Raw genomic sequence first — 27,339 nt, 5'->3', positions numbered from 1 at the left:
GGATTGCCCCTGTCCGTCAGCCTTGGCCGCCTCCTTAGCCGCCTTCTCCGCGGCCTTGGCCGCCTTCTTAGCCTCCGCATCGGGCTTGGACCCCACACTGGCCTGGGAGTCCTGTGTGGCAAACCCGGCAGAAGCCACATGGCCAAAACGCGCCTTTGAGCAGTAATACGCGCATCGATCTACCGTGCCACGAATGCAGCATAAGTAGGGCCCAGCGCCACGCCAGTAGGGTCCGTCCGTCGGCAAAACATAGCATACTGGCGCAAACCGCGAATGCTACGTATTAGTATTTGTTAATGCCTATTGCATGTAAATAGGCGGCAGGGAAAACTCGGCCGGAGCGAGAAGCGACCTCGCAAGTCCATGGACAATTGACTTTCGCGAGGTCGCGAGGAAAGCATCCGGTGCCCGCTGATATGCAGTCTCTAAGGCAAACTATGTTGGCGGCAAGCAAAGCGGGAAGTATATCGAAAGTTTCAAGCGACTTGCTGAGCCATGCCTGCTGACGCGCCAGAATGCCGAGAAGCCCCGAGGTCGCCCCCGCCCCGCGCCTAGCCCTTTGAGCGTGGGGCGCCAGGGAGGTGTTGAGTATGGCAGGAGGCGAAAGAAATGCGTGGGGTGTTTGGGAACGTGACAAGGCACGCATGCGTGGCGCGGGAAATCCCGCACGGCCCCAACCCGAGTGTCCCTAGCCGATACGCCTGCGCGTCGTAGCGGCATGGAGGCTCTGACGGGGCGTTACACGCCTATTAGCTCCCAAGCGTACGGGGGCTCAGCCCATTTTCCAGCTGTACAAAGCTGACACCCCTTGTTGCACTCTGCTCGCATTACTGAGACCTTCCTTGCAGCGGCTCACGGTGGACGCCGATGTGCTCTGCAGGTGCGCGCCGTTCCGAATCTTCTAGCCCTCCCGCACGGCATTGTGTGTTGTCTGTGGCGTGTGGCCTGGCCGGGCGACTTGGAGCGCGAGGAGTGCGCAACAGCATTTCAGCTCGCCACCAGCTCAGTTCGCCCCAGCCTCAGGTGCTCAGCCTCATGTCGTGATCAGCACTACACATCCGCTCTGGTCACGGTATTACTGGTAACGGGGGGCTGGGCAGTCTCCGGCGTGGGGGCGACGTATTTCCATGATCGTCGGTGCCTGGGCTGGGTGCAATTTTGTTTATCCGGCCGCAACTACATTAGGCACTTGCTTTGCCTTTTTCATGTCCCATATACCAACCTGCCTTACCCCTGTCCCATCGCACACGCATCAGCTGACGCTCGCTTTCCTTTCTGGATCACTGTGGTACCCACGTCAAGCCTGTGTCAAGTTCCTTCTGGAGCCGCTGCATGGCCACATGTCTGCACCTCAAGAGCGCCCAGCTTGATGCAAATTGGATCTTGAGGAACTCCTCAGGGCGTTTATACTCGAATGATCTCTACTGGCAGGCGTAGCTCGGACCTACCTCTGCAATGGGGTTCCTAACTGTGAAACCGCTTATATAGTACAACATGAGAGCGCAGCCCTCATAAGCTGCCGGGCGTGCAAAGACTGACGCCCATTGGGGGAATCGCCCATCCGCATACATGCATCCAACAAGCACCGCGAGACAGACAATCCGCAGACTCACTTTACGCATCCACAGAGCAGATGCATGCCAAGTCAGCAACAGACACTGACTTCAAAATACCGGAGCGCATGATGTGCGCTCTTCCCGTAGGCTGCTACTCGAATCCCGAAAGCGGCATGGGCACTAACCTGCGCCGTGTTCGGTCACCCGTCCTGGTGTAACATTAAGCGGTTGGTACTTTCAAGCATAGGATTGCACGCTGAAACGTACACACCATCTCGAAACCGCATCCATCCACACACACACACACGCACACACACACACACACACACACACACACACACACACACACACACACACACACACACACACACACACACACACACACACAAGTAATGCATCGCCTGTATATATGCCATTCTTGGTCGGCTGCAATATAAAGAATGAAAGATGTCTGACTGGCTGCCACACCTACTTGTTTGCACATGATACAACGATGCCTGGCTGACATCGGCAGGTACACTTCACAAGTAATGGTACTGCCCAGGCAAAGGCGTGTTGTTCCAGCCCTGCTTGTACAGCTGTTGATCAAGTCACAAAATAAGATCAGGAAGTCGTGCCAATGCGACGCGACCACACGCAATCACGCTGATGGCCTAACAGCCACTTCCTCCAGCCTCAGGGCCACCGTCGTCGTTACTGCAGACATTCAACAACAACCGCGGCCCACCCTTCCGCACCAGAGCCAAGTCACCAATATCCAAGCCCCGCGCTCCTGGGCGACCAGCAGGGACTTCCAGGAGAAGAGCGCCATGCCCGCTAGGGACCTGATGTCGCCCACCAGCCATAGCAAATCAGCGCTCACACCCGCTGGCGGCAGCGCACCATGCCAGACCGCCTGCAACACCTGCACAACGAAGATGCACAGCGCCACGCACCACTACCGTACCTGGCCAGTACCCATCGAGCCCGGACACTCTGCGCACACAGGTCGGGACCCACACCAAGAGCCACAGCGGCGCCCGCACTGCAAACTGCACAGGCCTGATACCCGCGATGACCCACGCCCTCCAGGAAGCCGATGTATGCGGCAACAGCCCAACGCGCCGACAGGCTAGCCCACGCCGCTGCCCGCATTCGCATAGCCGCCACGACTGCTGTCACGCGGCAGTACTGTTGGCCGAGCAGCAGTACCGCGGACAGCGCCACAGGTGCCGCTCCGACGGCTATGAGCACTAATATCCCACACGGTCACAACACCTTCTTCTCCTTGGGCACTGCCGCCTTGCTCTGCAAGGTTCCCAGTGCATCGGGGGGGGGGGGGGTGCAAGGATGGTTAGGAAAGCGGTACAGGATGCACTGAAGACCAGCAGACGAAATTATTGTCGAATGAGCGGCCAGCTCGTTACCCCTCCGTGAAAGTGACAGTGCCCGTTTAGCTAGGAAAAGCGGACGCATGTGGCGCGTAGTAGTGAAAACGCTTTGCGAGCACGTAAACTGTATTCGGCATGCGTTGCCCAATCATGGCAGAAGTGCGAGCTGCGGCTGCATACTTTGGCCGATCCGGGCCGATACCCGCGACTCACCTGCGCGCTCGGTGCGCAGACGCCACGCCATCGCCACCAGGCAGAACATGCGGGGCAAGCACGTAAAAAGCGGGCGCGGTCAGGCATGGCGCAGGGGCAACACAGCAACGCAGGGCCGGGGCGGGGGCATTCATGACTAGATAAGTGGTAGACGGTAGGGGGGTTCGAATTCGGGTTGTCGGTCAACGATAGATAAGGACATAGTCAGCATCAGAAAAACATCCACACGAAGCCCCACGAAGCTCTACACTGTCGTGCAGATCGACCCGTCGTGCACTGTCAGAGCCTTCAACCCAAGCCTGGTAAGGATCCAGCTTACCATAGCCCACTCCCGTCGGAGATAAGCCCCGGGGTGGTGACGCCGCTGCGCGTTGTCAACCAGAACTTCCTGCACCTTGGCCGTCAGCGACCGCGTCTGCTCCGCCAGCGCGTCCTTCAGCGACCGCGCCTGCTCCGCCAGCGACCGCGCCAGCGCGTCGTTCTGCAACCGCGCCTGCTCCGCAAGCGCGGCGTTCTGCAACCGCGCCTGCTCCGCCAGCGCGTCCTTCAGCGACCGCGCCTGCTCCGCCAGCGACCGCGCCAGCGTGTCGTTCTGCAACCGCGCCTGCTCCGCAAGCGCGGCGTTCTGCAACCGCGCCTGCTCCGCAAGCGCGTCCTTCAGCGACCGCGCCTGCTCCGCCAGCCCGTCCTTCAGCGACCGCGCCTGCTCCGCCAGCAAGTCCTTCAGCATCGCCATGTCGACGTACGGCGGCGCAGTGGGCGCGGGAGCTCCGGCAGCCGGCACCGCTGCGACGGACCACAAGTACAAGAGGTGGGCCGTGAGGCGATGCACCACTTCCATGATGTGATAGCCTTGGCAACCTGTCTGGTTGCGCACAGATGCCAACCCGCCCAAAACCCAGTGGTAGCGCCCCACTGCCCGTCCGACGTTTTAGGAAGCTGGTCGACCCACAACTCACCTGTGATGCTCGCACTGTGCTGAGAGCCAGACGCCACGCCTGCGCAAGAGGAACGCAGGGCTGCTGCTCACCACCAAGGCCAGCAGGAGCCACACTGCGCCAATAAAACCCAAACGGCTTAACGGCACCACAGACGGAGATTATCCTACCTTCTTGAGCCTTAAATCGACTCCGCACGAGCTCCAAGATTGCCTTGGGGTCCTGGACACCCGGACTAGTGAAGTCGCGGTACTCATCCGCCGGCATTGAGGCCACGTAGCCCAGGAGCTGCTCTAACTCCGTGCCGTCCATGCCGAAAGAGGTAGCAGCAGCGTTGACAGCATCAATAACTTCGGTCTGGCTGGCCATGTTGCCAATTAATCCCAAAATTCCTGCCACTCCCGGAGTAACAGCCCTAGCGGCTGAAGTGAGCACGAAAACACGTCAACTTGCTATGACGCTGCGCTAAGCTGTGCGAAGGCAGGATCTCTCACGAGAGCTGCACACAGCATGTAGTACTCAAGTAGCTGTGCTTAAGTAGCTGTGAGCTATGACGATTAGATGACTGGTGAATTTCTGATTGCATGCGCCACGGTTGCAGGTGCAGGCCACGGCACCCAATGGCCGAAATTTTGGCAATGGGCCTCTTTCCAGTCGATTTAGTGGCGCCCTGTTGCGCGCACTCCGCTGATTTGTGGGGTCGCTTAAAAACACTAAATATAGTAGGACGCTAAGCGGGGCGGTGTAAAGCCGACCTCGGTCGGCTTCGGCGATCTCGCCGGGGAGCAGCTTTCGTGAGGGGTGACACGCGGCAAACACCCAAGTTGCCTTTGGGTGCGCCTAGCTAAATGTCAAGATAAATGGCCAAGGTGTGCTGCTAGTTAGTGTCGCAAACGAAATTCGCTAAAGTGGGAGGCACTAAATGGCTAAAGTCCCCACTGGAAAGAGGCCCAATGGGATCTGTGCTCTCTGCTTGACATGGCCTAGACGTGGGGCATCGTATTTGCAGTCAGTCCTCCCTGATGCGGGGCTCAGCCCATTTTCCAAGCTGACACGGCGCGGGAGCGCGAGCGCGCGGAGGAGGAGGGGCGGCGGCGGGAGGCGGCGGCGCGGCTGCAGCGGCTGCCGGCGCATCCCTGGCAGCACCCGCAGAACTGAAGTGCACAGCAGCGCTGATTGGCAGCGTATTGCGTGGGGAGGGAGGGCGGGATACGTTGGCGTTGGCGCGTGAGGGGAGAGTGCGCGTGCGGGGGGCACGCGTGGAGGAGTGGCGTGGAGGATGGGAAGGGAGCTGTACCATAACCAATTGTAGCCAATGTCGCCAGGGCGTGTGGTGCATGGTGCGAGTGAAGCTTGTGACAAGTACTTGGTTGCTCGAGCTGTACGTTGCAGGATGTGTGAGGAGGCGAGATGATGTTGGTGTGAGCGTCCGTGTGGTTTTATCTCTGACCCGGGATGCGCGCGTGTGTGCTTGTGCGCGTGTGCTTTGCGTGCATGATGAGCGGAGGCGGGGTTTGACAAAGGGCCATACGCAGGAAAGCAGTACGCAACTCGTGGCAGAGCCAGGGTCGCCGTCGTAACCATAACAAAACTGCGTAGCACACTTCCTTGCGTTGTAACCTGGCTGGGTTCTGCCATAGCATCTTGGGAATAAGTGTAGATGCAAACCCCAGGCGCCCTCACCCACGCTCACGCGCACGCACCCACGGAGTCACTACCCTGGTAGAAGGCTGCTCTACTTTGGTGTGTCTCTATGGTGCCAGCAGGACACGACCGTAGAGTATTCTCGGGAACCTCAGTCACCCCGAAATGTCTTCTGCGATTCTTATGGAGACCCCTCAGAATCTTGCTGTTTTCACGCTTTCATAAACAAAGTATGGCGCCATAGGCTCTTACAGGGCAAATTTCTGCCGGGCAGACAGGAAGATACAGAATAGCACTGGGACCAGGGTACTGCCACGGTTTGCACCCGCCATCGGCAGCTGGGTATCTGCGGTCAGACGGGCAGGGCGGCGAATGTGGGAAATGCGTGGGGTGGGGGTGGGCAGTGTGATGTGGTATAGGGATGAGTGTGCGATGGGACAGGGTTTAGGCAGGTTGGCGTCTTGGCGAGGTCCCGTAGGGCGCAGCTAATTCTCAAATCCCAGTAGATGGCAGGGTCCCATGAGCGCGCGGCTGGTCGAACACCAAAGTTACAGTACCGACAAGCTACCAACATGATGCAGGCGAGAGGAACAGCGCATTATTAAGCATCTGCCATATCCACTGACACAGCGCTTAACGCTGCCAAGTGCCAACTGCGCCACTTCTCTTCGCATCTCCTCTGCCTGCTGCTTGTGGAAGGGTGAGAAAGTTGCCGCCGGGGGGCATCTTGGGGGGTGGGTCTGGTCGGGCATCTGTCTCGCGCGGCATCTTGGTTGCCGCCGGGCGGCATCTTGGTTGGCGGCAGGGGTGCCGCTGCGCATCTCAGCTGCCACCCGCCCCAATCTGAGTTTGGGGGACCGGTCCCGCCGCGCATCTCAGTTGCCGCCCGCCCCAATCCAAGTTTGGGAGACCAGTCCCGCCGCGCAACTCGGTTGACACGCATCCCAATCTGAGTTTAGCAGGGCGGCCCCGCTGCACAACTCAGTTGGCGCGCGCTCATATCTGGTTTTGAGAGCCAAGCATCGTTGTGTAGTGTTTGCACGGTAGTAGGTGCACGGCTGCATGGCGGCACGCACAGCGGAAGCCGGGTAGCCCAAGAACGGGCAGCCCGCTTCCATCCCCGTCAACTCTCTTACATATAGGCTGCAGACACAGACTGCAGACACAGGCTCTATGCAACAAACTATATTCGTGTGCGAAGCCTTGAAAGAAGGCAAGGAAGCAAGAACTCTGGTGATCAGCAGTTCCTTCAGCACGCTTTATAGTCCTAGGCAGTGCTTTAATTGAGTACCACTCAGCAGTTGGAACGATCGTAGACACCCCGGGCGCCCTTAAATGGGCAAAGTTGCCAGCAAGCTGCCGCGAACCAGTGGTTCGTCTTTGGCAAACACCCCCAAACTGCCTACAGTTTTAATGGACCTGTAGTGTTACATACTGTCAACCATATCCCTTACTATGGAGCTTCTAACTCGCTCAGTTCAGGGACTGAACCAAGAGAGGGGAGCTGCCAGAAGCCTTGCTGGGAAATGCGAGCATATATCAATACTTCAGCAGATTAAATATGTATATGAACATTTAGGCAGGCAATCCCTCCCCAGCTGCCGGGTTGTCAGCAGGTGCCGCTATCCACCGCCATCACCCGGCCCGCCATCCACTCACCATCCTGTGAATCCCCCGACCGTCCTGTGTTCTCCTAAGCTCCTTTCTGAGGGGATATCCCATCTGATGTCGGGAAACTAGGTTGTGGATACCTCCCCCGCGCGCAATCTTCAATGGCGTCGGACCGCATCTGAGTTGCCGCGCGGGGGCCCCGGCCGCATCTGACACGGCCCCCCGGCCCAATCTTAGTTGTCGGCACAGGCCGCCGCCCTAAACTTGGAACCCCCGCCAACCACAACTAAGTTGCTGCCACAGCCCGGTTTCCGCAACCGTACGACCAGACTCAATCCACAACTTTCCGGATTTCCCACCCTCCTGTAGATGGCAGGGTCCCATGAGCGCGCGGCTGGTCGAACACCAAAGTTACAGTACCGACAAGCTACCAACATGATGCAGGCGAGAGGAACAGCGCATTATTAAGCATCTGCCATATCCACTGACACAGCGCTTAACGCTGCCAAGTGCCAACTGCGCCACTTCTCTTCGCATCTCCTCTGCCTGCTGCTTGTTGCATCCTGGGGTCTTTGGGCGCACTGCATTTCAGAGCTGGCCGCACGCACAGGCTTGCCGCGAGACTGTGCCCCCCGAGGCTAGCCGAGGCCTTGCCCTGCCCGTACTTGGCCTGACGGCCTCGTCAATCATCACCACTTCACAAGCCCCGACAAGTTGCTGGCTGGCTGGAAGTTTGCAAACGCGCATTCCTCACGCTCTGGGCGCCCGGCCAAGCAATAGCACCACACAGACACACAGCAACGTCACACTCGCGATGCGGAGCCGCAGCGCACCTGCAGGCGGTTCCTAGGAAGGTAACCAGAATTGGTGTAGGGATGAGCGGTGGGCGCAGGGTGGCGGTGCGAAGCAGTAGGGGAGCGGAGGTGCGGAGTGGTGCGTGCGCGTGTGGACCGCATTGACGACGCAACCGGTAGCATCAGCTGCCGTTGCATATTGTTTGCCATCTCCTGGGGTCTGGGGATCAGCTGCACCCTACGGGACTTCACCAACCTGCCTTACCACTGTCCCATCGCACATGCATCAGCTGACGCTCGCTTTCCTTTCTGGATCACTGTGGTACCCACGCCAAGCCTGTGTCAAGTTCCTTCTTAAGCCGCTGCATGGCCACATGTCTGCACCTCAAGAGCGCCCAGCTTGATGCAAATTGAGTCTTGAGGAACTCCTCAGGGCGTTTACACTCGAATGATCTCTACTGGCAGGCGTAGCTCGGACCTACCTCTGCAATGGGGTTCCTAACTGTGAAACCGCTTATATAGTACAACATGAGAGCGCAGCCCTCATAAACTGCCGGGCGTGCAAAGACTGACGCCCATTGGGGGAATCGCCCATCCGCATACATGCATCCAACAAGCACCGCGAGACAGACAATCCGCAGACTCACTTTACGCATCCACAAAGCAAATACATGCCAAGTTAGCAACAGACACTGACTTCAAAATACCGGAGCGCATGATGTACGCTCTTCCCGTAGGCTGCTACTCGAATCCCGAAAGCGGCATGGGCACTAACCTGCGCCGTGTTCGGTCACCCGTCCTGGTGTAACATTAAGCGGTTGGTACTTTCAAGCATAGGATTGCACGCTGAAACGTACACACCATCTCGAAACCGCATCCATCCACACACACACACACGCACACACACATACAAGTAATGCATCGCCTGTATATATGCCATTCTTGGTCGGCTGCAATATAAAGAATGAAAGATGTCTGACTGGCTGCCACACCTACTTGTTTGCACATGATACAACGATGCCTGGCTGACATCGGCAGGTACACTTCACAAGTAATGGTACTGCCCAGGCAAAGGCGTGTTGTTCCAGCCCTGCTTGTACAGCTGTTGATCAAGTCACAAAATAAGATCAGGAAGTCGTGCCAATGCGACGCGACCACACGCAATCACGCTGATGGCCTAACAGCCACTTCCTCCAGCCTCAGGGCCACCGTCGTCGTTACTGCAGACATTCAACAACAACCGCGGCCCACCCTTCCGCACCAGAGCCAAGTCACCAATATCCAAGCCCCGCGCTCCTGGGCGACCAGCAGGGACTTCCAGGAGAAGAGCGCCATGCCCGCTACGGACCTGATGTCGCCCACCAGCCATAGCAAATCAGCGCTCACACCCGCTGGCGGCAGCGCACCATGCCAGACCGCCTGCAACACCTGCACAACGAAGATGCACAGAGCCACGCACCACTACCGTACCTGGCCAGTACCCATCGAGCCCGGACACTCTGCGCACACAGGTCGGGACCCACACCAAGAGCCACAGCGGCGCCCGCACTGCAAACTGCACAGGCCTGATACCCGCGATGACCCACGCCCTCCAGGAAGCCGATGCATGCGGCACCAGCCCAACGCGCCGACAGGCTAGCTCACGCCGCTGCCCGCATGCGCATAGCCGCCACGACTGTCACGCGGCAGTACTGTTGGCCGAGCAGCAGTACCGCGGACAGCGCCACAGGTGCCGCTCCGACGGCTATGAGCACTAATATCCCACACGGTCACAACACCTTCTTCTCCTTGGGCACTGCCGCCTTGCTCTGCAAGGTTCCCAGTGCATCGGGGGGGGGGGGAGGGGGCCAGGATGGTTAGGAAAGCGGTACAGGATGCACCGAAGACCAGCAGACGATATTATTATCGAATGAGCGGCCAGCTCGTTACCCCTCCGTGAAAGTGACAGTGCCCGTTTAGCTAGGAAGAGCGGACGCATGTGGCGCGTAGTAGTGAAAACGCTCTGCGAGCACGTAAACTGTATTCGTCATGCGTGCGTTGCCCTATCATGGCAGAAGTGAGAGCTGCGGCTGCATACTTTGGCCGATACCCGCCGCGACTCACCTGCGCGCTCGGTGCGCAGACGCCACGCCACCGCCACCGCCACCCGGCAGAACATGCGGGGCAAACACGTAAAGAGCGGGCGCGGTCAGGCATGGCGCAGGGGCAACACAGCAACGCAGGGCCGGGGCGGGGGCATTCATGACTTAGTTCAGTGGTAGACGGTAGGGGGGTTCGGGTTGTCGGTCAACGATAGATAAGGCAGCATCAGAAAAACACCGCACACGAAGCCCCACGAAGCTCTACACTGTCGTGCAGATCGACCCGTCGTGCACTGTCAGAGCCTTCAACCCAAGCCTGGTAAGGATCCAGCTTACCATAGCCCACTGCCGTCGGGGAGCAGCCCAGTTAGGGTGGTGACGCCGCGGCGCGTTGTCAACCAGACCTTCCTGCACGTTGGCCGTCAGCGACCGCTTTTGCTCCGCCAGCGTGTCCTTCAGCGACCGCGCCTGCTCCGCCAGCGACCGCGCCAGCGCATCGTTGTGCAACCGCGCCTGCTCCGCCAGCGCGTCGTTCAGCGACCGCGCCTGCTCCGCCAGCGACCGCGCCAGCGCGTCGTTCTGCAACCGCGCCTGCTCCGCAAGCGCGTCCTTCTGCGACCGCGCCTGCTCCGCCAGCGACCGCGCCAGCGCGTCGCTCCGCAACCGCGACTGCTCCGCAAGCGCGTCGTTCTGCAACCGCGCCTGCTCCGCAAGCGCGTCCTTCTGCAACCGCGCATGCTCCGCCAGCCACCGTGCCAGCGCGTCGTTCTGCAACCGCGCCTGCTCCGCTAGCGCGTCCTTCTGCAACCGCGCCTCCTCCACCAGCGCGTCCTTCAGCGACCGCGCCTGCTCTGCCAGCAAGTCCTTCAGCATCGCCATGTCGACGTACGGCTGCGCAGTGGGCGCGGGAGCTCCGGCAGCCGGCACCGCTGCGACGGGCCACAAGTACAAGGGGTGGGCCGTGAGGCGATGCACCACTTCCGTGATGTGATAGCCTTGGCAACCTTGTCTGTTGCGCACAGATGCCAACCCGCCCAAAATCCAGCGGTAGCGCCCCCAGAGCGACACTGCCCAACCGATCTTTTGGGAGCTGGTCGACCCACAACTCACCTGTGATGCTCACACTGTGCTGAGAGCCATACGCCACGCCTGCGCAAGAGGAACGCAGGGTTGCTGCTCACCACCAAGGCCAGCACGAGCCAAACGGCTTAACGGCACCACAGACGGAGATTATCCTACCTTGAGCCTTAAATCGACTCCGCACGAGCTCCAAGATTGCCTTGGGGTCCTGGACACCGGCCACTGGACTAGTGAAGTCGCGGTACTCATCCGCCGGCATTGAGGCCACGTAGCCCAGGAGCTGCTCTAACTCCGTGCCGTCCATGCCGAAAGAGGTAGCAGCAGCGTTGACAGCATCAATAACTTCGGTCTGGCTGACCATATTGCCAACTATTCCCAAAATTCCTGCCACTCCCGGAATAACAGCCCTAGCGGCTGAAGTGAGCACGAAAACACGTCAACTTGCTATGACGCTGCGCTAAGCTGTGCGGAGGCAGGATCTCTCACGAGAGCTGCACACAGCATGTAGTACTATGATAAAGTAGCTGTGAGCTGTGACGATTAGATGACTGGTAAATTTCAGTTTGCATGCGCCACGGTTGCAGGTGCAGGCCACGGCACCCAATAGGGGTGTTTCTATGGCCGCGGGCCGAGCGTCGCCTGGCCCCATCCCATGGGCGCCGTGTTTCTATGCTGTTTCTGTGGGACTTCGGGCGCCACCGTTGTGTCCGTTGTGCAACTGGCCTATAGCTTTACCTGCTGAGGCTTAGTGCAGCTCATAGCGCTCGCTCTTAGGGCCCCGCAGTGCTCGCTGGAAGCTAGCTTCCAGCGAGCGCGAAATGGACGCTGGCGCCCCTGCCCCTGAGGGCCTGGAGCTCCCTGACGGCCTGCTAGAGGCCATACAGCTGCACCTGAACCTGTCTGTGCTGGCTGTGCTGTGGACAGCCTTCATTCTACCCGCCATCGCGACCTCGATTCCTCCATCGTTCGCCTCGAGCCCGGGGACTCGCCTCGGCGACTAGAGCGTAGTCCGCCCTACGCACAACGCTGTTGCTCCACCGCACCCGACGACATTGGTGACAGCAAGGTCGTCTCAGCGAGGCAGTCAACGCCGAGAAGCGCGGCGCAAAGCGCGCAAACGCGTCTAGCAAGCAGTAGGGCAAGACCAGTGCGCAATCTCTGAGCCAGCTAACGGAAGCACAACCGACTTTGCGAGTTCACGGAGCTCAGGGGCGACGTGGAAATTTTCATGGGACGAGCGCCCCATGGAAACGCCTGGACTCGGAAAATCGGCGCCCGTCGTCCCATGGAAACACCCCTAATGGCCGAAGTTTTGGGCATGGGATCTGTTGCGTGCTGGTTTATAGTCCACTATGGCTTTCCTCAAAATTTCTGTCTTCACCTGCGACCTCACACTCGCGAAGCCGCTCCTCGCTCCGGCTGATTTGGACCCGCCCCCGATTGGCGACCAATAGTCCAGTAGTCTAGTAGTATGCCACCGATGTATGAGGTGTTGGGCCCAGGATGGTAAAAACAAGGGAAACCGTGCTTGTGCGCGTGTGTTTTGCGTGCGTGATGAGCGGAGGCGGGGTTTGACAAAGCCATGCGCAGGAAAGCAGTACGCAACTCGTGGCAGAGCCAGGGTCGCCGTCGCAACCTTAACAAAACTGCGGAGCGCTCTGCCTTTAGTTGTAACCTGGCTGGGTTCTGCCCAGATCGCGACCCGCGGACCCAAGGGGGATTACGTTTGGCGGGAACGCCGGTTGAATCATATGGGGGCCATGGCTGGCAAATTCGCCACACATTTTCTCAACTGCACAGCTGACTTGTAACCAAATCTCTAGCGCTGCAGGACCTGCTTTGGGGGTGCACGCAAATGCAACCCCTGGCGTCACGCGAAGGCGCAGACCTCCTGATGGTTGATTCGACCTGAGCAAGTGCACAATTGGCGCTAGCAAGCCACATGGATGCCCTGCTTGCGGACACCAACGTCGCTAGCGGGCAGCAAGCGGAGCCCCCTCCGCGTCGGAACCCACGTAAGAGCGGCGCCGGGCAGCGCGCTAGCAGGGGCGGCGACAGGTCGCAACAGCAGCAGCAGCAGCAGCAGCAGCAGCAGCAGCAGGCAAGACACCCGCAACAACACGACCAGGGAGCGCGACCAGCAGAACCAGGTGCGAGCACACCGGCGGGCGCCATTTGGGAGGCCAAATGATGCCGGCATGCGCGTCCGGGCGAGCGAACGTGAATCCCTGACGTCGTGGGCGACGTGACCATGGGCTCACACTTGCACTTCCTTGCCTATCACACAGGTCCGGGGGCCGCAGTGCGGCATGGCAACGGCTCGGGAAAGTCTCCACCGCCGACGACCCAGATCGCAGCCACGACCCCGCCGCCCCAGCCGCACCCGCAGCCGCAGCCGGGCGAATCATCAGCCATGGCTCGCGGCGCCGCCGCACGCAACCAGCCCGCAGGCAGCAGGGACGGAGATGGCGCCGTGCTGTGGCCGGCGCCACCACAGCGGCAGCGGCAGCAGCAGCGGCAGCAGCAGCAGCGGTGGTATCAGGCGCAGGCTACTCCACTGCAGGCCGGCACGGGGGAGCAGCTGCCGCCGCCACCGCCACCACCACTGCCCTCGCAACAGCAGCAACAGCAGCAGCAGCAGGTACAGCAGGCGCAAGCGACGCGGCGGAGTCAGCGAAAGCACGTGCCGCCGTCTCGGTTTGTGGAGGACACCGACGGCGGCTTGGCTCACCCACCGCTACGCTCACACGCCGCACAGCAGCTGCAGCCCCTGCCGCCGCAACGGCTGCTGCCTCAGGCGGGTGCGGCGCCGGCAGGCGTGTCTGGCGCCCGGCGCCCCGCGGCACCCGCGCCGACACCCGCACCCGCAGCGGCGCACAAGCGCGCACGTGCAGTGCAGACGGCGACGGCACCCGAGCACCTCACCACCGCCACCACCAGCACCACCACCAGTACTGCGCGCGGTCAGCACAAGCACACAGCCACTGCGGCGGCGCGCGCCGGCACCCACACCCGCCCCGTCGCTGCTGCCACCGGCGGGCCGCCAGCCGCAGCGGCGCCACGTGACCCGCTCATCACCAGACCAGGCGCTGGAAACGCTGGAGCAGTCCAGGGGCCGCGGCAGCCTCCGACCAAACGCCCGCGCGTGGCGCCCTCGGATCTCCTGCCACAGCCGCAGCCCCTGCCACAGCCCCTGCCTCTGCCACAGCCTTGGCAGCCGCTGCCAACCGGGGGACCTGCTGGCACTGCTGCTGGCCGCACCGCCGGCCTGCAGCCCGCCCGCTTCGGCCCAGCAGCGCCCTACTCGTCTGCGCCCTACTCGTCTGCGCCCTACTCGTCTGCGCCGTGGTCCTCGGCGCCAGCACCGGCGCCGGCTTTGACCCGGCCGCCCGCGACAGGGCCGCCGCTGCACGCTGCGACAACTGGGCCGGAGGCAGCGGCGGCGTCTGCGAGCCAGCGGCCTCACACCTTCAGTCCTTCCTGTGAGTGCCGGAGCTCCGCGTGGGGTGTGACACTTTGCCTGGGGCACCTGCGACAGCCATACCAGCGCAAGCAAGCTAGCAACACACCAGTTCGGCCGACTCGCCGCTATGCCCCTCCCTGTTTACCGTGTCTTTCCTCCTGTCTACCTGTGCACCGCCCCTCTCCCCTCTCCCCTCTCTCCCCACTCCCCCCCCCGCAGTTGCTCCCGAGGTGGACGTGGAGCTGATCCGCCAGCAGTACGGCTTCATCCCCGGATCACCCGCAGCCGGCGGCGGCGGCGGCGGCGGCGGCTGGGCCTCACCTGCCGGTGGCTGGCCCGGTCCCGCAGCCGGGCCGCTGCCGGCGCTTGTCGCGCCGCGCTACGCGCTCTTCGGGCCTCCTGCGGCTGTTGATCCAGGCGGCGGCAATGGCGGCGGCGGCGGTGGCGGCGGCAATGGTTGTGGCGGTGGCGGTGGTGCGGGCTCGCCACCGCGCAGCAGTGTGGTGCCTTGGCGCGCGGTCCAGGGGCAGCAGCGCCGGGCGCCGGCCCATGGGGCTTTGATGGACGTGGGTGCGCTGCTGGGTGGTGGCGGCGGCGGCGGCCATGGCGGCGGCGGCGGCGGTGGGGGGTTGGGGCTGCGGCCTGTGCTGTCGCCCCCGCGGCCCTTCAGCTACGCCGCAGCTATGGCGCAACTGTTGCCGCCGGCTGCCCCACAGCAGCAGCAGGAGGAGATGCTGCAGCAGCAGCTGATGCAAATGCGGACGCGGCTTGGGTTGGTGCCGTTTCAGCCGCAGCAGCAGCTACAACCTCCAGCGTATGCCGTAGCGTCAGCACCGGAGTACGGTGTAACCATGGGGCTGGCGGAAGAACCGCAGGAGCCCACACCGCTTGACAGCACAGGCGCCGGCGGGGCCCTGGCTAGCGGACTGGGTGGCAGCGGTGTTGGTGGTGGTGGCGGTGGCGGTGGCGCACACGCGGCGCCGCCGCTACTCCTGAGGCTCCTGCCGTCGGGGCGGCATCTCACGGGGCTGCCCCGACCTGTCGGGTCACCCCACTGGGAAGAGCAACAACAGCCGCAGCCTCAGCAGCAGGAGCAGCAACAGCAACAGCAACAGCAACAGCAACAGCAACAGCAACAGCGGCCCGCGCTGCAGCCATTGGGCCGCGACGGCCGCGATGGCGTTGCGGCGGCAGCAGCACCCACGGCAGGACCGGAGACAGGATCGGCGGCAGTAGCACCGGCAGTAGCACCGGCAGTAGTAGCACCGTCGGCAGTAGCACCGGCGGCCGACGAGCTGCAGCGCAGTGACACGCTGCTGGACAGCCTAATCGGCGGCGGCTCGCTCTTCCTGGCGCACGGCGAGAGCCTGGGGCAGCAGCTCGACGCACTGCTGTCGCCGCCGCCGGGGCTGATCTCGCCGGCGCTGCCTGCTCTGCTCATGTCGCCGCCGCCGCCGCCGCCGCGGATGCCCCGGATGGAGCTGCGGCCGCATGCAACCGAGGCGGCTGCGTCGGAACCGGCAGGGCCAGTCGGAGCTGCTGCGGGGAGCCCGCTGGGGCGGTTGCGTGGTGCCGGCACCTGTCGCAACGCGACAACGCAGTCCGCGTTTGCGACAGGTGCGGCGCGAGTTTCCGCCGAAGGCGCGGCGCAGCCGCCAGAGGCCGATGCACACCTTAGTGGCGACAACGGCGGCGGCGGCGGTGGTCCCTATGAAGCTGACGCCGACGCCGACGCCGACGGCGATGCCGATGCCGACGCCGACGATGCGGACGTGTACGGCGGCCTGTCCCCCATGATGGGCTCCGGCAGCAGCCTGAGCGGGCAGCTAATGGGGTCCCTGAGCATGGGCGGCCTCAGCGAGTTGCTGCAGGGCCTGGCCTCGCCGCGTCCGGCAGTAGCAGTAGCAGCAGCAGTAGCAGGCAGGCTGACGCCGCCGCTGCAGCAGCTGCCGCAGGCGCCGTCGGCAGCGACGCCGCTGCCTGGTGCAGTTGCAGGCGCAGGTGCTTGTGCAGGTGCAGATGCTGGTGCTGGTGCTGGTGCAGGTGCCCCGGCGGCGGCGGTGGCGGCGGCGTGCACGCCACCGCCTCCGACTTGTGCTGTCGCAGGCCGCACTGCGTCACTTGCGCCCCCCATTGGGCTGCAGCTGTTGAGGTCTGCGTCAGCCGTACCGGCGGGGCGGGCATCGCCGCAGCAGCAGGCTGGCTCCGGCGCTGGTGCCTTCGGCTTGAGTGGCCCGGGCGGCTCGCGGCATGGGCAGCAGCTCCAGCGCACGCCGCCGAGGCTGCAGCAACCGCCGCAACCGCAACAGGAGCAGCAGCAGCCGTCGCTGTTGCGTCATGCGCAGCAGCCGCCACAGCTGCAGCCGCCACAGCTGCAGCCTGCGGCCACCACGGACCCACTGCTGACCTCCCCCTTCACCGCAGCTCTGGCGGCGATGGCGGCGGCACCAACAGCGGCGGCGCCCACGGCGGCGGGATCCACGCATGCACCCTCGCCCGACGGCCCCACCACTCCCGGTCTGCAGCAGCAGCAGATGGGTGCCGCTGGCGCGGGTGCTGGTGCCGCGGCTGTTACGTGCACAAGGCAGCAGCACCCGCACTTGCCCGAACCTACAGCACTCGGGGCTGAGCCGGGCGCCGCCAGCCCGCCGGCTGCCGCTGCTGCCGGCAATCAGGGCCTTGCTGCAGGTGCTGCCGCTCCATCGGCGGTGGCGGCGCGGGCGGCGGCGGCGGCGGCGTCTGCATTAATGCCGCCGCCGATGAGCCCGCCGCCACCCAAGAAGCGACGTATGTTGCAGCCGGCGGCGGCTGGAGGCGGCGGTGGGGCAGCGGCGCCTGGCCAAGGTGGAGGGGACATCTCGCCGCCGCAGCTGGTGTCGACTCCGGCCGGCAGCAGCAATGCTACTACCAGTAACAGGCCGGTGGGTGTGGCACGTGCGGCTGCCGGTGGGGGCGGTGGCGCGCCCGATGCGCAGCAGCCCGGAGACGGCGGAATAAGGGGCGGTCGCAGCCGCAGCTTCAGCCGAGTGCTGTCCCTGTTGCCGCTGCCTGCCAGTCTGCTGCTGGCTGCGGCGGGTCTTCGGAGCGAGGGCGAGGCACCGGAGAGGGCCGGCGGCGGGGACGCCAATGCAGGTGGCAGAGGCAGCGGCGGCGCAAATGGTGGTGGTGCTGCTGCTGGTGCTGCGGCAGCGGCGGATTGCGGCGCCGCAGCGGTGCCGCCGGTGTTGGTCAGCGGCCGCTGTGTGGGCAGCAGCCTGTTTTACGGATTGGAGGAACTGGAGTTGGGGGAGCTGGAGGGCAAGGCGACGGCGGCCACTGCAGCGCCCAGCAGCTCACCGCGGCGCGAGGGCGGAGGGCCACAGGCGGTGAACCTGGGCGCGAGGCAGCAGCAGCGGCAGGGTGCTGCGGCGCCGCCCGTGCCGCCCGTGCCGCCGGGCGGGCGGGAGCTGCTGGAAACCGCAGCCTCCTTGCCCGAAGCGCCTCAGAAAGCAACGTCGGCGGCGCAGGTGCAGCAACGTGCGACTGCGTCGACACCGCTCTCGCAGCACCAGCAGCCGCACCTTGGGTCGCCAGTGCCCTTTAACACACGGTCTCCGCCGACAGGCGCGGGGGCAGCCTCAGGTGTTCAGTCCATCGCCGCATCGCCGGCGCAGACCGCCAGCGGCAATACGCTTAATGATGGCAGCGCTGTCAGCCGCAGCCGCGGCCATGTCTCACCGAGCCTCCAGCTGCTGCCGCCTAATCCACACGCACCAATTGCAGCTGCTGTGCGTGCATCCCCTGGCTCGGCAGTAGCAGCCAACGCAGCTGCGGCAGCGCAGCGACCTGCGTCCGCCGAGCCGGCCGCCGCCGCTGCTACAGCCCCTGCTGCAGCTGCCACGGCGCCCACAACGAATGGCACCTCCGGCGGTGGCCGCGGCGTGACACGGTTCGTGCTGTCGTCATTGATGCGGCTACAGAGCCCCGACGACGGCACGTCACTGCCCGTGCACCACTTCCAACTACGGCCGAACGGGATGCTACAGCCGCCGCCATCCAGCAGCCCGCCGGCGGCGGCGTCTGAGATGGCGGCGCCTGAAACGCCCCGGCACCAAGTCGTGGCGGCGCCGCCCTGGGCCGCTTGGGCGCAGCCGCCGCAGGCTGTGCTACGGCCTCTGCTACAGCCGCCGGCGGAGCTTGCAGTGGCGGCGGTCGTCAACGCCGCAGACACCACCACCACCAGCACCAGCACCAGCACTAGGACCAGCAGCACCGTCACGACCAGTAGCGCTGATGCCACCGCAACCACTGCGACCACTGGTACTGCTGCTGAGGCGTCGGGCGCTGCTGGCGACACCGGTGCTACAGCCGGAGTTGTTGGGGCCGCACCCGCAGCAGTGCATACTGGGCCTGCAGCAGCAAACGGCGGCCGCCTGTCAGCCGCGGCCGCTGCTGATGAGGCTGCTGCGGCTAGAGGGGCTGGAGGGACCCCTACAGCAGCCAAAGGAGGAGGAGGAGGAGGAGGAGGAGGAGGAGGAGGAGGAGGAAGGGGAGGTGGTAGAGACGGTGGGTTGGAGGCTGGCGGCCTGCCTGCAAAGCAGCCGCTGGCTGCTGCTGATGCTACTGCCGCCGCCGCCCGCACAAGCGCCGCCAGCAGCAGTCGTACCTCCACACCCTCGTCAACGGTGATGGCGCCGCCAGCAGCAGCACTGCAGGCCGGCACCGGTGGCGGCGGCGCAGAGGGCGGCGGTGCGGATGGCGGCGGCGCGGATGCGGCACTGGTGGGGTGGGGGACATGGGCCCGGCAGGCTGGGGTGTACGCGGCGCGACCAGCGGCGTCTGTTCTGCCAGCACTTGGGGCCGGTGCATTATACCATTCCGTGCCGCCGCCGCCGTCACCGCCACGACCATCGCCGCCGCCACATCGGCTGATGCAGCTGCCGGTGCAGCCGCAATCGCAAGGCCCGCAGGCGCATGCGGACTACGGCACAGGCAGCGCACCAGTAGCCGTGGCGGCGCCTGCTGTGGCTGTAGCTGGTGCTGCAGCACCTGCTACTGCCGCTACTGCCGACCAGCAAGAAGCCACGTCTCAGAGGCGACGGCTGCTACAGCGCTGGGAGGACGACGATGATGTGCTATTTGCGTCTGAAACTCTGGAGGAGTTGGAAGACGGCGAGGCGGCGGCGGCGGCGGTGGATGCGGCGGTGGCAGCGGTGGGGGTGACGGGGGCGGGTGTATCCCCGGCGGCTGCAGGTGCAATGGCTATGTCGCCAGCGGTCACCACGGCGTTGCATCAGCAGCTGCTGCAGCTACTCATGTTGCAGCAGCAGCAGCAGCAGCAGCAGCAGCGGGAGGGCAGCGGCGGCGCGATAGCCGGCGGCGGCGCCGCGACAGCCAGCGGCGGCTGGGGGGCTGGACTGGCAGGAGCAGGAGCAGGGGTAGCAGGGGGCAGCAGCCCGGCACTGTTGGAACCCCCCGGCCACTGGCGGTTGGCGGCGGGAGATGGCCAAGCGCCGGTGCCGGCGCTACCGCCGCCGTCGGCTCCAGCAGCCCCGGCACCGGGCCGGGCACCCCCTGCTGTGGGGGCCGGTCTGACCATGGCGCCGCAAGGGGCATTGGCACCTCTGGTGGTAGACAGGCATGGCTTGTCGGGAGCAGGCGCAAGAGCGGTCCCGAGGGCACCCGGTGCCGCCGCCGCCGCCGCCGCCACCAGCAGCCAGCGCCTGCACCCTGGCTGTTTGGTGCTGTCCCTACCCCTTGCAGCGGAAGCCGGCGTGTCCACGTTGCCACTGCCGCAGCACCAGCAGCACCAGCAGCAGGCGCAGTTGCAGGCCACGTCAGCGCCGCCGCCGCCACCGGGGACCAGCAGTGCCGTACAGGGCCCGCAGGCTGGCGCGGTGGCCGCTGCTACGGCTGCGGCGGCTGCGCCGCGGCCAGGGCAAACGACCGCTACAAGCCCCGACGAGGGCAGGGGCGCAGTGGGCGCGCCACCGCCACCGCCGCACCCGCAGCCGCAACGGCAGCCTGCGCAGGCCATGCCACCGCACCCTGCACCACAATTGCAGCCATCGCCATTGCAGACGTCGACGCAGACGCTACAGGCGGCCTTGTCGCAGCCACTGCTGCTGGCGATGCTGCAGCTGACGCAACACCTGGCAGCCACCCCGCCGCCCCCGCAATCCGGACCAGCAACCAACGAGCCCGCACGAAGAGCGGACACAGACCGCCCTGCTGGCCCTGCTGCGTCGCGATCGTCCCCGCCTGCTACGGCCGCCGGACGTAGCTCCACGCTTAACCTGGCCGGCCGTGCTACTGCCGCTGCTGCCGCTACCCCTGCGACCGCCGGCCCGCCGCCCCGCATCCCCGTGGTCGCAGTGCTCCCGCCAGGCAGCGGCGGCAGGTACGCTTCCGGCGGCGCAGCCGGCGGCAGTAGCAGCTGCGCAGGAGGCGGCAGTAGCACCGGGGGAGGCGCTGCCGGCAACAACCGCACAAAGAGCTCCTCGTATGAGGGCTTGCCGCTGGTTTGTGCCATCCCGGCGCCGCGCCCGCCCATCCGGCCGCCGCCCACGTGCCGTGCCAAACCCGGCACGTTTTACCCTTGGCGCCACCTGCGCGCCTTCGCGCCCTTCTTTGATGACCCACCGCGGCCGCGCCGCGTGCGTGTACGGCGTGCAGACCCGCCGCCCGGTGTGTTTGTGGGCTACCATGGCAGCGGCGGCGGCGGCGGTGGTGGCGGCGGTGCTGCTGCTAGGAGCCATGGAGCTGGGAGTGGGGCCGGCGGAGGAGGTGGCGGAGGCGGAAGCAACCTTGTGGGAGATGGGGACATGCTGGCGGCCGGCACGAAGGGCACTGTGAAGCAGCAGCCAGGCGGCGGCAAGAAGGGCAAGACCGCCACCGCTGGCGGCGAGGCAGCCCGGCCGCCAAGGCCGCCGCCCGCCAAGAAGGTATTAGCAGCAGGCAGCAGGATGGCAGCACCTGGAGCCAGCGCGGCGGCGGCGGTGGCGGCGGCGGCGCGGCCGGCGTCAACGCCGTCAGCACCGCTCCTGTCCGCAGATGCCATAGCCGCCGCTAAGGCTGCGGCAGTGGCGCACGCAACCGCAGCGTTCGCGGCAAGGAGCAATGGCGGCGCCCACGCCGCACACGCCCTTCCGGACTTAGCCGGAAAGCCGCTGCCGCAGGAGCGCCTGCCGCCGCCGCCGCCGCCGCCGCCGCACCAGGAGGAGGAGGAGGCTCAGGCGCAGGCGGGCACCCAGCTGCCGCCGTACCCACTGGCCCTGTCCCAGCCGGCATCTGGCGTGCCGTTGCTCCACGCCGCCCTCCCTGGAACCCGGGCGCCGCCATCGCCAGCCGCGGAGGCTGTAGCTGCTTGCGCGCCGGTGGCTGTAGCACGGCCGCGGGAGGCTGCAGCGCCAACACAGCTTTTCACGTCTTCGCAAGGAGCTTCCTCTTCCGCGGCAGTGCTTATGGGCCCACCAATGCCGGCACTGCAACAGCCGCCGCAGCTGCCACTGCCGCCGCAGCTGCAGCTTCAACCGCAGACTCAGCTGCTGCAGCATGTGCACCCGAACCCGTACCGCCCGCAACCACCACAGCCGTCGGCGCAACCGCCGCCGCCGCCGCCGCCGCCACATTCCTACTTCCAACAGTACGAGCGGCGCCAGGCGCAGGGGCCGGGACTGCAGCGAATGGCGCCGCCGCCGCCGCCACCGCCACCGCCCCAACTGCAGCTGCGGCCGCAGATGCCGGCGGCTGCGGCACCTCTCTTCCCGGACCTGCGGCCGCCGCCGCCACCGCAACCACCACAGCACCCGCCGGCCTGGCCGGGAGTGGCGGTGGGGCCGCCGCCGCCGCCGCAGGAGCGGATGGGCCAACGGCCGTGGCCGCCACAGCTTCCACCACTGCCACCGCCGCCGCGGGGATCTGGAAGTCCTGCCCCGGGCGGAATGGTGGTTTAGGCACGTTGGCATGTTTTTATTCAAGACAGGAAGAGCCCTAGCCAAAGTATCGGGTACGTGTACGGCATGTAGCGTGTGGGTACGTGTCGTGCTGCAGGTGTGGGTACGTTGTAAATGTGGTGGTGTCATTGTGCTCCGTGACCCAGCCGCAGTTGCAGGCGGCATGACTCAGCCGTCAGCGTGATACTGTGCTGTGCTAGTAGTGTGAGGTGAGACCGGGAGAAACGAGGAAGCAGTAGTGTGCGAACACCGCGTGGCGGTTGCTGGCTTTTGGCCGCGCCAGCACAGGCGCGCGTCATGACGTCGTCTTGCCGGGGATTGGTGGGCGAGGAGCGGCAGGGCTTTACCTGTTTGAGAATTTGAGGTGTAGTACCGTGTACTTGGATTCATTGTGCGCGGGGCGGGGGCGCCTACTGTAGGGACGGCAACTCGCGCCTATCAGAACCATAAGCATGGGGACCCGTAGACCCGGCATGCGTGCTCCCGCAACGCGTTTGTGACCGCTGCATGGGGCGCTGGTGATTGCGTGGCTGAAGTTTGATTGGATCCAATGATGGGAGACACATAGCGCGGGGTGCGGGGTTTGCGGCGGGTGGGGGTGATGGCCGGATTGAGGTCCAGAGGTCCGGAGGGCGCCAGGATCGGCCGGCGCTGAGGTTAAAGTGCAGTAAAAGCTTTACACTTTGCAATACATTGGGGCCCGTCACTGCTGAGGTGTTGCTGAGCCCGAAACCCAGAAAACAGAATGCAGATCGAACCGCCCGGCGCCGGACGCGAGTCAGTGCCAACCAACATGGAAAGCGTTTTTGACTTGATATTCCCACACCTTGATACTAGAGGCAAACAGGCGCTGAAAGTGACATGCCGAGAAGCCCGCGCCAGCCATGACCGATGCTTGGCGTCGTTGCGTGTGTGCGACTGGACGCCGCGGACCGAAGACACACGTGTGGATGGAGTGGGACTGGCCGTGCGTAGGCTTCGCGAGCGCGGCTGTCGGCCGCAGGCGAGTACCCGCCAAACGTTTTTTTGGGGGGTGGGGGGGGGGCGAGCCTGGCGCCTGCTGGTGGAGGGAACGAGGGAGCAAAGAGGGTTGGGGTTGGGGAGAGAGGATTCGATGCCAAGTTAGGGGGCTTCATCTCCAAGCCCAACGAACAGGGGCAAACTGGAGCAGCCTGCATGGCTGACGTGTTGTGGCGTGCCTGTGGCTATGGGTGGCCACCGTGGCACTCGGCGTTGGCGTCGTGCCTGCCTGCCAGGCCTCCTGCCTACGCGCCGCTGCGCCTGGCCCTCACGACCTAGCTTGATATCACAGTGCTGCATGACTCATCGGGGTTGTTGCACCGCAGGCCATAACAATCGACCTCAAATGGGACTCGCGCGATCAGCGTCGGCAGAGCATGTGAGCACGCTACCTGATGCTTGCACAGCACACGTAACGCCGGTTGTGGGTATGAATGATCCTGCCTCTGAGCGCATGTGTTGACGGCGCCCCCGGTATGCGCCTGACCGGTACACCGGCATCTGCGTTGCGGCCTTGCAACAGATTGCACCTGTTTGAGGCGCTCACCACCACGCCCGGAGGGGCGGCGCACGCCGCCCCGCCGCCCCTGGAGGCGAATGTCGGAGGCGGCGGCGGCGATATCCACATCACGGGCTCGCCGGCTGCCCCGCTGCTGGCAATGCCGACCCTGCGTCTGAGCTTGAGCTGGTGGATGCTGACGCCGGCAGTAGCGCGCGCGGCGGCGGCGGCGCTGCCCCGGCTTCAGCACCTGGCCCTCGTGAAGGACAGCGCCTCGGAAAGCACTGCTTCACAGCGCGACAGCGCTAATGACTTAGGCAAACAGGTGGCGGCGGCCCTAGGAATGCTGATTGGCAGTAGCACCGGCAGCAGCCGCGGCGCCAGCGGCAGCGTTGTTGTCGCAGCACAATACGGCGGCGCTGGGGGCGGCAGCGGAGGCGGCGGCAGCTTGCTGCCTGGACTGCAGCGCCTGGACCTCAGTGACATTGGCTCCGGCCAGCGGCTGGGCAGTGGGGCGTGTGTGGATGCCGAGTTCGGGCGCGAGCTGGGCGCCGTGTTGCTAGGCAGCAGCCAGCTCACACGCCTCGAGCTGGCCTCGCTCGGCTCCGTCCCCAGGCTCCCTTGTGCTACAGCCGCCGCAGGCGGCAGCACGGCTCCTGCTACAGCCGGTGCTGATCCAGCCCACGCCGACGAGGACAGTGCCGGCGCCGGCGCCGGCGCCGGCAGCGCACCGCCGCCGCTGTGGCGGCGGCTGCACACGCTGCGACTGGACCGTGTGGAATGGGTGGCGGGGCAGTTTTGGTTCACGGACCGGCTGGGGCCGGCGGCGGCGGGGCGGCACCTGGTGCGACTGGAGCTGGGGGGCCGGCACGACGTGGCGGGCGTTGCGCCGATGCTGACGGCGCTGCGGGGGCTGCGCGAATTGCAGGTGGATAGCGGACTGGAGGTGAGCTGGGCGGGCAGCAGTCTAAAGAGCCGTTTTGTCTCATGCCGACTGTTTCACGCCTTCTCCCGAGAGCCACGTGCCCGCCGCCGTGCTTGCACCCATCCTCCTCCTCACGCCCACCCGCCCGCCCCCCCCCGCAGCTGTGCCCCGAGCTGTCCGCGCTCGCTTCCCTCACTCGTCTGGAGGCACACGGCGGGCTGCTACTGCCAGACCGCCGGCCCGTGCAGGGCGCCTTCGGCTGGCTGTCAGAGCGGTCGCCGCCAGCCGCCATTGAGCGGGCCCTGCTGGCAGGCGAGCGGCCGCTGCTACTGCCGCCGCAGCTGCAGGTGCTGCAGCTACAGCCGCCGCTGCCGCTGCCGTCCTTCTACGAAGGCGGTGCGGTGGCGCCGGAGGTCTTCGGCGTGCTACAGCCGCCCACGGCGCTGCGGGAGCTGCAGCTGGAGGGCGACGGCAGTAGCAGCAGCCGGCGGGTGATGGTGCTACTGCGGCCGGACGACTGCCTGGTCAGCCACAGCCGCGGCGACGTCGCCGGCGGGGGGTTGCTGCTGGCGGCGGGTGAGGCAGCCCTGTGTGCCACCGCGGCGTTCCTGGGCATGCTCCGCCTGCCCCACCGCGTGGCGCACGTGGCTGTAGCACTGGATGACGGGCACATCGGGCGGCGGCTGCGCGCCGGCAGTAGCTGCCCCGGCGGCAGCTGTAGCGACCCCGGCGCCGCTGCGCTCGAGGCGATGGCTGCGGCTGATAGATGGGGCTCTCCGGTCGCCAGCGGATCTGGGTCGGACTCGGAGGGGCAGGGGGACGAGTCAGGATCGGAGCTGAGCTCAGATGAGGGCAGCCACATGGAAGCCGATGCAGTGCAAGCGCCGCCAGAACCACCGCCGGAGGGGCAGGCGGACGAGTCAGGGTCCGACCTGAGCTCAGATGAGGGCAGCGACATGGAAGCCGAAGCGGCACAAGCGCCGCCACAACCGCCGCCGCCACAACCGCCGCAGCCGCCGCCGCGCCCGGTGTCCCATGGCGGCTGGCTGGCGGCCCTGGGTGGGCTGGGCCTGCGGGGTTTGCGTCTGGAGGGAGTGGTGTTGGAGGCGGCAGACGTGGAGGCTCTGCGGCAGCACTGCAGCTCGCTGGAGGTGAGAGGGGGTGGTGGTTTCCAGTCCAAAACAGGAATTGGGCGCTGCGCGGGAGGGCTGCCCGCGCCACGTGTGACCGCACCGCGTGCAAACGATGACAGGGTTTGTGCTGCGAGGGTTGGGAGGGGCCTCCAGAGTGCAGTGCATTTAGTGCAGCAGCCTGCGAGAGGCTGGGGAGGTACGAGCGGGACCCGCACTTGGGGCGCCTGCATTGGCTGCCATCCCGCCGTGCCTCATCACACTTGGCCTGTAGGCCGACCCGCATCGCTCAGAAACGATACGCACTTGCCTGCGTGTCTCGTGTGTTGTAGGAGCTCAGCACCTTCGACTGCCCGATGCCGCTGGCGTGCCTGCCGGCCCTGGCGGCGATGCCGCGGCTGACGCAATTGGATCTGGATCTCGGTCCCTGGGTCCCGGATGACCGGCGGCGGCCGCTGCGGCGGATGCGCCGGAAAGGCGCGGGCGCGGAGCTACCGGAGCCGCTAGAGCCGGAGCTACAGCAGGCGGTGCTGGAGCTGTTTGGGGTCCGGCAGCGACAGGCGGGAAGCAGCTGCAGCAGGAGCGGTGCAGCCGGGGAAGCCGGGGCAGGGGGTGGGGAGGTTGGTAATGGAGGTGCAGGGCGGCGGCTGCGGTCGTTGGTGCTGAGGGGCTGGGGTGAGGCGCTGCCGGCGGCCAAGCAGTTGCTGGAGGCGGCGGCGGAGGACATGCGGGCTGCGGGGCTGGACCCTGGCAGCGTGCGGCTTGAAGAGCATGAGACGTAGACGTGTCGTCGATTGCTGTTCACGAGGGTTTAAAATACTTCCTGTGTGCGCAACGTCAACTAAGCAGCGATCGGATCGTGGAGATGATTTGATTGCTCTTGGTAGGTGTAGAGGCCCGGTTGCACCCGTGGGCGTTTGTGCCGACTGGTAGCCCTCGACGAGGGTGGGCGGGGGTCTCCACGCTTAGGGGCGCGTTCGCGTGTCGAACTGCGTGGGATGCAGGTTCCCCCAAATTCTACTGGGCTGCTGCGCTTGTTGTAATAGTGCTTTTGTCACCTGAACAAGAGGCCAGCTGCGCC

General features: G+C 65.0%; 5 protein-coding genes across 5 annotated transcripts; 3 read left to right on the top strand and 2 right to left on the bottom strand.

The window, feature by feature from the left end:
* Window positions 1-1,178: 1,178 nt before the first annotated feature.
* Window positions 1,179-4,610, bottom strand: CHLRE_03g208609v5 (uncharacterized protein). The gene is made up of 4 exons (XM_043061563.1): window positions 4,248-4,610; window positions 4,099-4,137; window positions 3,459-3,925; window positions 1,179-2,843 (listed from the first exon to the last, which is right to left on the bottom strand). The coding sequence occupies exons 1-4, from the start codon at window positions 4,444-4,446 to the stop codon at window positions 2,805-2,807; spliced, it is 744 nt and encodes a 247-aa protein (XP_042926692.1). The 5' UTR covers window positions 4,447-4,610; the 3' UTR covers window positions 1,179-2,804.
* A 3,942-nt stretch (window positions 4,611-8,552) lies between these two features.
* Window positions 8,553-11,880, bottom strand: CHLRE_03g208497v5 (uncharacterized protein). The gene is made up of 4 exons (XM_001699347.2): window positions 11,447-11,880; window positions 11,318-11,356; window positions 10,544-11,136; window positions 8,553-9,934 (listed from the first exon to the last, which is right to left on the bottom strand). Exons 1-4 carry the CDS (start codon window positions 11,646-11,648, stop codon window positions 9,896-9,898), a joined length of 873 nt encoding a protein of 290 aa, XP_001699399.2. The 5' UTR covers window positions 11,649-11,880; the 3' UTR covers window positions 8,553-9,895.
* Window positions 11,881-12,030: 150 nt separating this feature from the next.
* On the top strand, window positions 12,031-12,973 carry CHLRE_03g208385v5 (uncharacterized protein). Its single transcript, XM_043061554.1, has one exon. The coding sequence runs from the start codon at window positions 12,106-12,108 to the stop codon at window positions 12,286-12,288; it is 183 nt and encodes a 60-aa protein (XP_042926691.1). The 5' UTR covers window positions 12,031-12,105; the 3' UTR covers window positions 12,289-12,973.
* Window positions 12,974-13,100: 127 nt separating this feature from the next.
* CHLRE_03g208273v5 (uncharacterized protein) lies at window positions 13,101-23,326 on the top strand. Its single transcript, XM_043061548.1, has 4 exons — window positions 13,101-13,437; window positions 13,576-14,769; window positions 14,970-19,510; window positions 19,667-23,326. Exons 1-4 carry the CDS (start codon window positions 13,230-13,232, stop codon window positions 22,682-22,684), a joined length of 8,961 nt encoding a protein of 2,986 aa, XP_042926690.1. The 5' UTR covers window positions 13,101-13,229; the 3' UTR covers window positions 22,685-23,326.
* Window positions 23,327-23,380: 54 nt separating this feature from the next.
* CHLRE_03g208161v5 (uncharacterized protein) lies at window positions 23,381-27,313 on the top strand. The gene is made up of 5 exons (XM_043061547.1): window positions 23,381-23,687; window positions 24,031-24,083; window positions 24,228-25,149; window positions 25,290-26,279; window positions 26,591-27,313. Exons 1-5 carry the CDS (start codon window positions 23,478-23,480, stop codon window positions 27,038-27,040), a joined length of 2,625 nt encoding a protein of 874 aa, XP_042926689.1. The 5' UTR covers window positions 23,381-23,477; the 3' UTR covers window positions 27,041-27,313.
* Window positions 27,314-27,339: the final 26 nt, after the last annotated feature.

Source organism: Chlamydomonas reinhardtii, chromosome 3 (genome assembly GCF_000002595.2).
Source record: "Chlamydomonas reinhardtii strain CC-503 cw92 mt+ chromosome 3, whole genome shotgun sequence".
In the NCBI taxonomy this organism is placed as follows: domain Eukaryota; kingdom Viridiplantae; phylum Chlorophyta; class Chlorophyceae; order Chlamydomonadales; family Chlamydomonadaceae; genus Chlamydomonas; species Chlamydomonas reinhardtii.
This window is presented reverse-complemented; position numbering and strand designations above follow the sequence as displayed.

What these genes read in the sequence shown, in the direction of transcription:
- CHLRE_03g208609v5 (XM_043061563.1), bottom strand. Translation starts at nt 4,446, where the DNA reads ATGGCCAGCCAGACCGAAGTTATTGATGCTGTCAACGCTGCTGCTACC. An exon ending in GCACAGTGCGAGCATCACAG is followed by an intron (nt 3,926 to 4,098) that starts GTGAGTTGTGGG and finishes GGTCCGTCGCAG; the next exon opens with CGGTGCCGGCTGCCGGAGCT. An exon ending in TCCGACGGGAGTGGGCTATG is followed by an intron (nt 2,844 to 3,458) that starts GTAAGCTGGATC and finishes GGAACCTTGCAG; the next exon opens with AGCAAGGCGGCAGTGCCCAA.
- CHLRE_03g208497v5 (XM_001699347.2), bottom strand. Translation starts at nt 11,648, where the DNA reads ATGGTCAGCCAGACCGAAGTTATTGATGCTGTCAACGCTGCTGCTACC. An exon ending in GAGTCGATTTAAGGCTCAAG is followed by an intron (nt 11,357 to 11,446) that starts GTAGGATAATCT and finishes CCTCTTGCGCAG; the next exon opens with GCGTGGCGTATGGCTCTCAG. An exon ending in CCCGACGGCAGTGGGCTATG is followed by an intron (nt 9,935 to 10,543) that starts GTAAGCTGGATC and finishes GGAACCTTGCAG; the next exon opens with AGCAAGGCGGCAGTGCCCAA.
- CHLRE_03g208385v5 (XM_043061554.1), top strand. Translation starts at nt 12,106, where the DNA reads ATGGACGCTGGCGCCCCTGCCCCTGAGGGCCTGGAGCTCCCTGACGGC.
- CHLRE_03g208273v5 (XM_043061548.1), top strand. Translation starts at nt 13,230, where the DNA reads ATGGATGCCCTGCTTGCGGACACCAACGTCGCTAGCGGGCAGCAAGCG. An exon ending in AGCGCGACCAGCAGAACCAG is followed by an intron (nt 13,438 to 13,575) that starts GTGCGAGCACAC and finishes CCTATCACACAG; the next exon opens with GTCCGGGGGCCGCAGTGCGG. An exon ending in TCACACCTTCAGTCCTTCCT is followed by an intron (nt 14,770 to 14,969) that starts GTGAGTGCCGGA and finishes CCCCCCCCGCAG; the next exon opens with TTGCTCCCGAGGTGGACGTG.
- CHLRE_03g208161v5 (XM_043061547.1), top strand. Translation starts at nt 23,478, where the DNA reads ATGGAAAGCGTTTTTGACTTGATATTCCCACACCTTGATACTAGAGGC. An exon ending in AGCGCGGCTGTCGGCCGCAG is followed by an intron (nt 23,688 to 24,030) that starts GCGAGTACCCGC and finishes GTTGCACCGCAG; the next exon opens with GCCATAACAATCGACCTCAA. An exon ending in AGGTGGATAGCGGACTGGAG is followed by an intron (nt 25,150 to 25,289) that starts GTGAGCTGGGCG and finishes CCCCCCCCGCAG; the next exon opens with CTGTGCCCCGAGCTGTCCGC.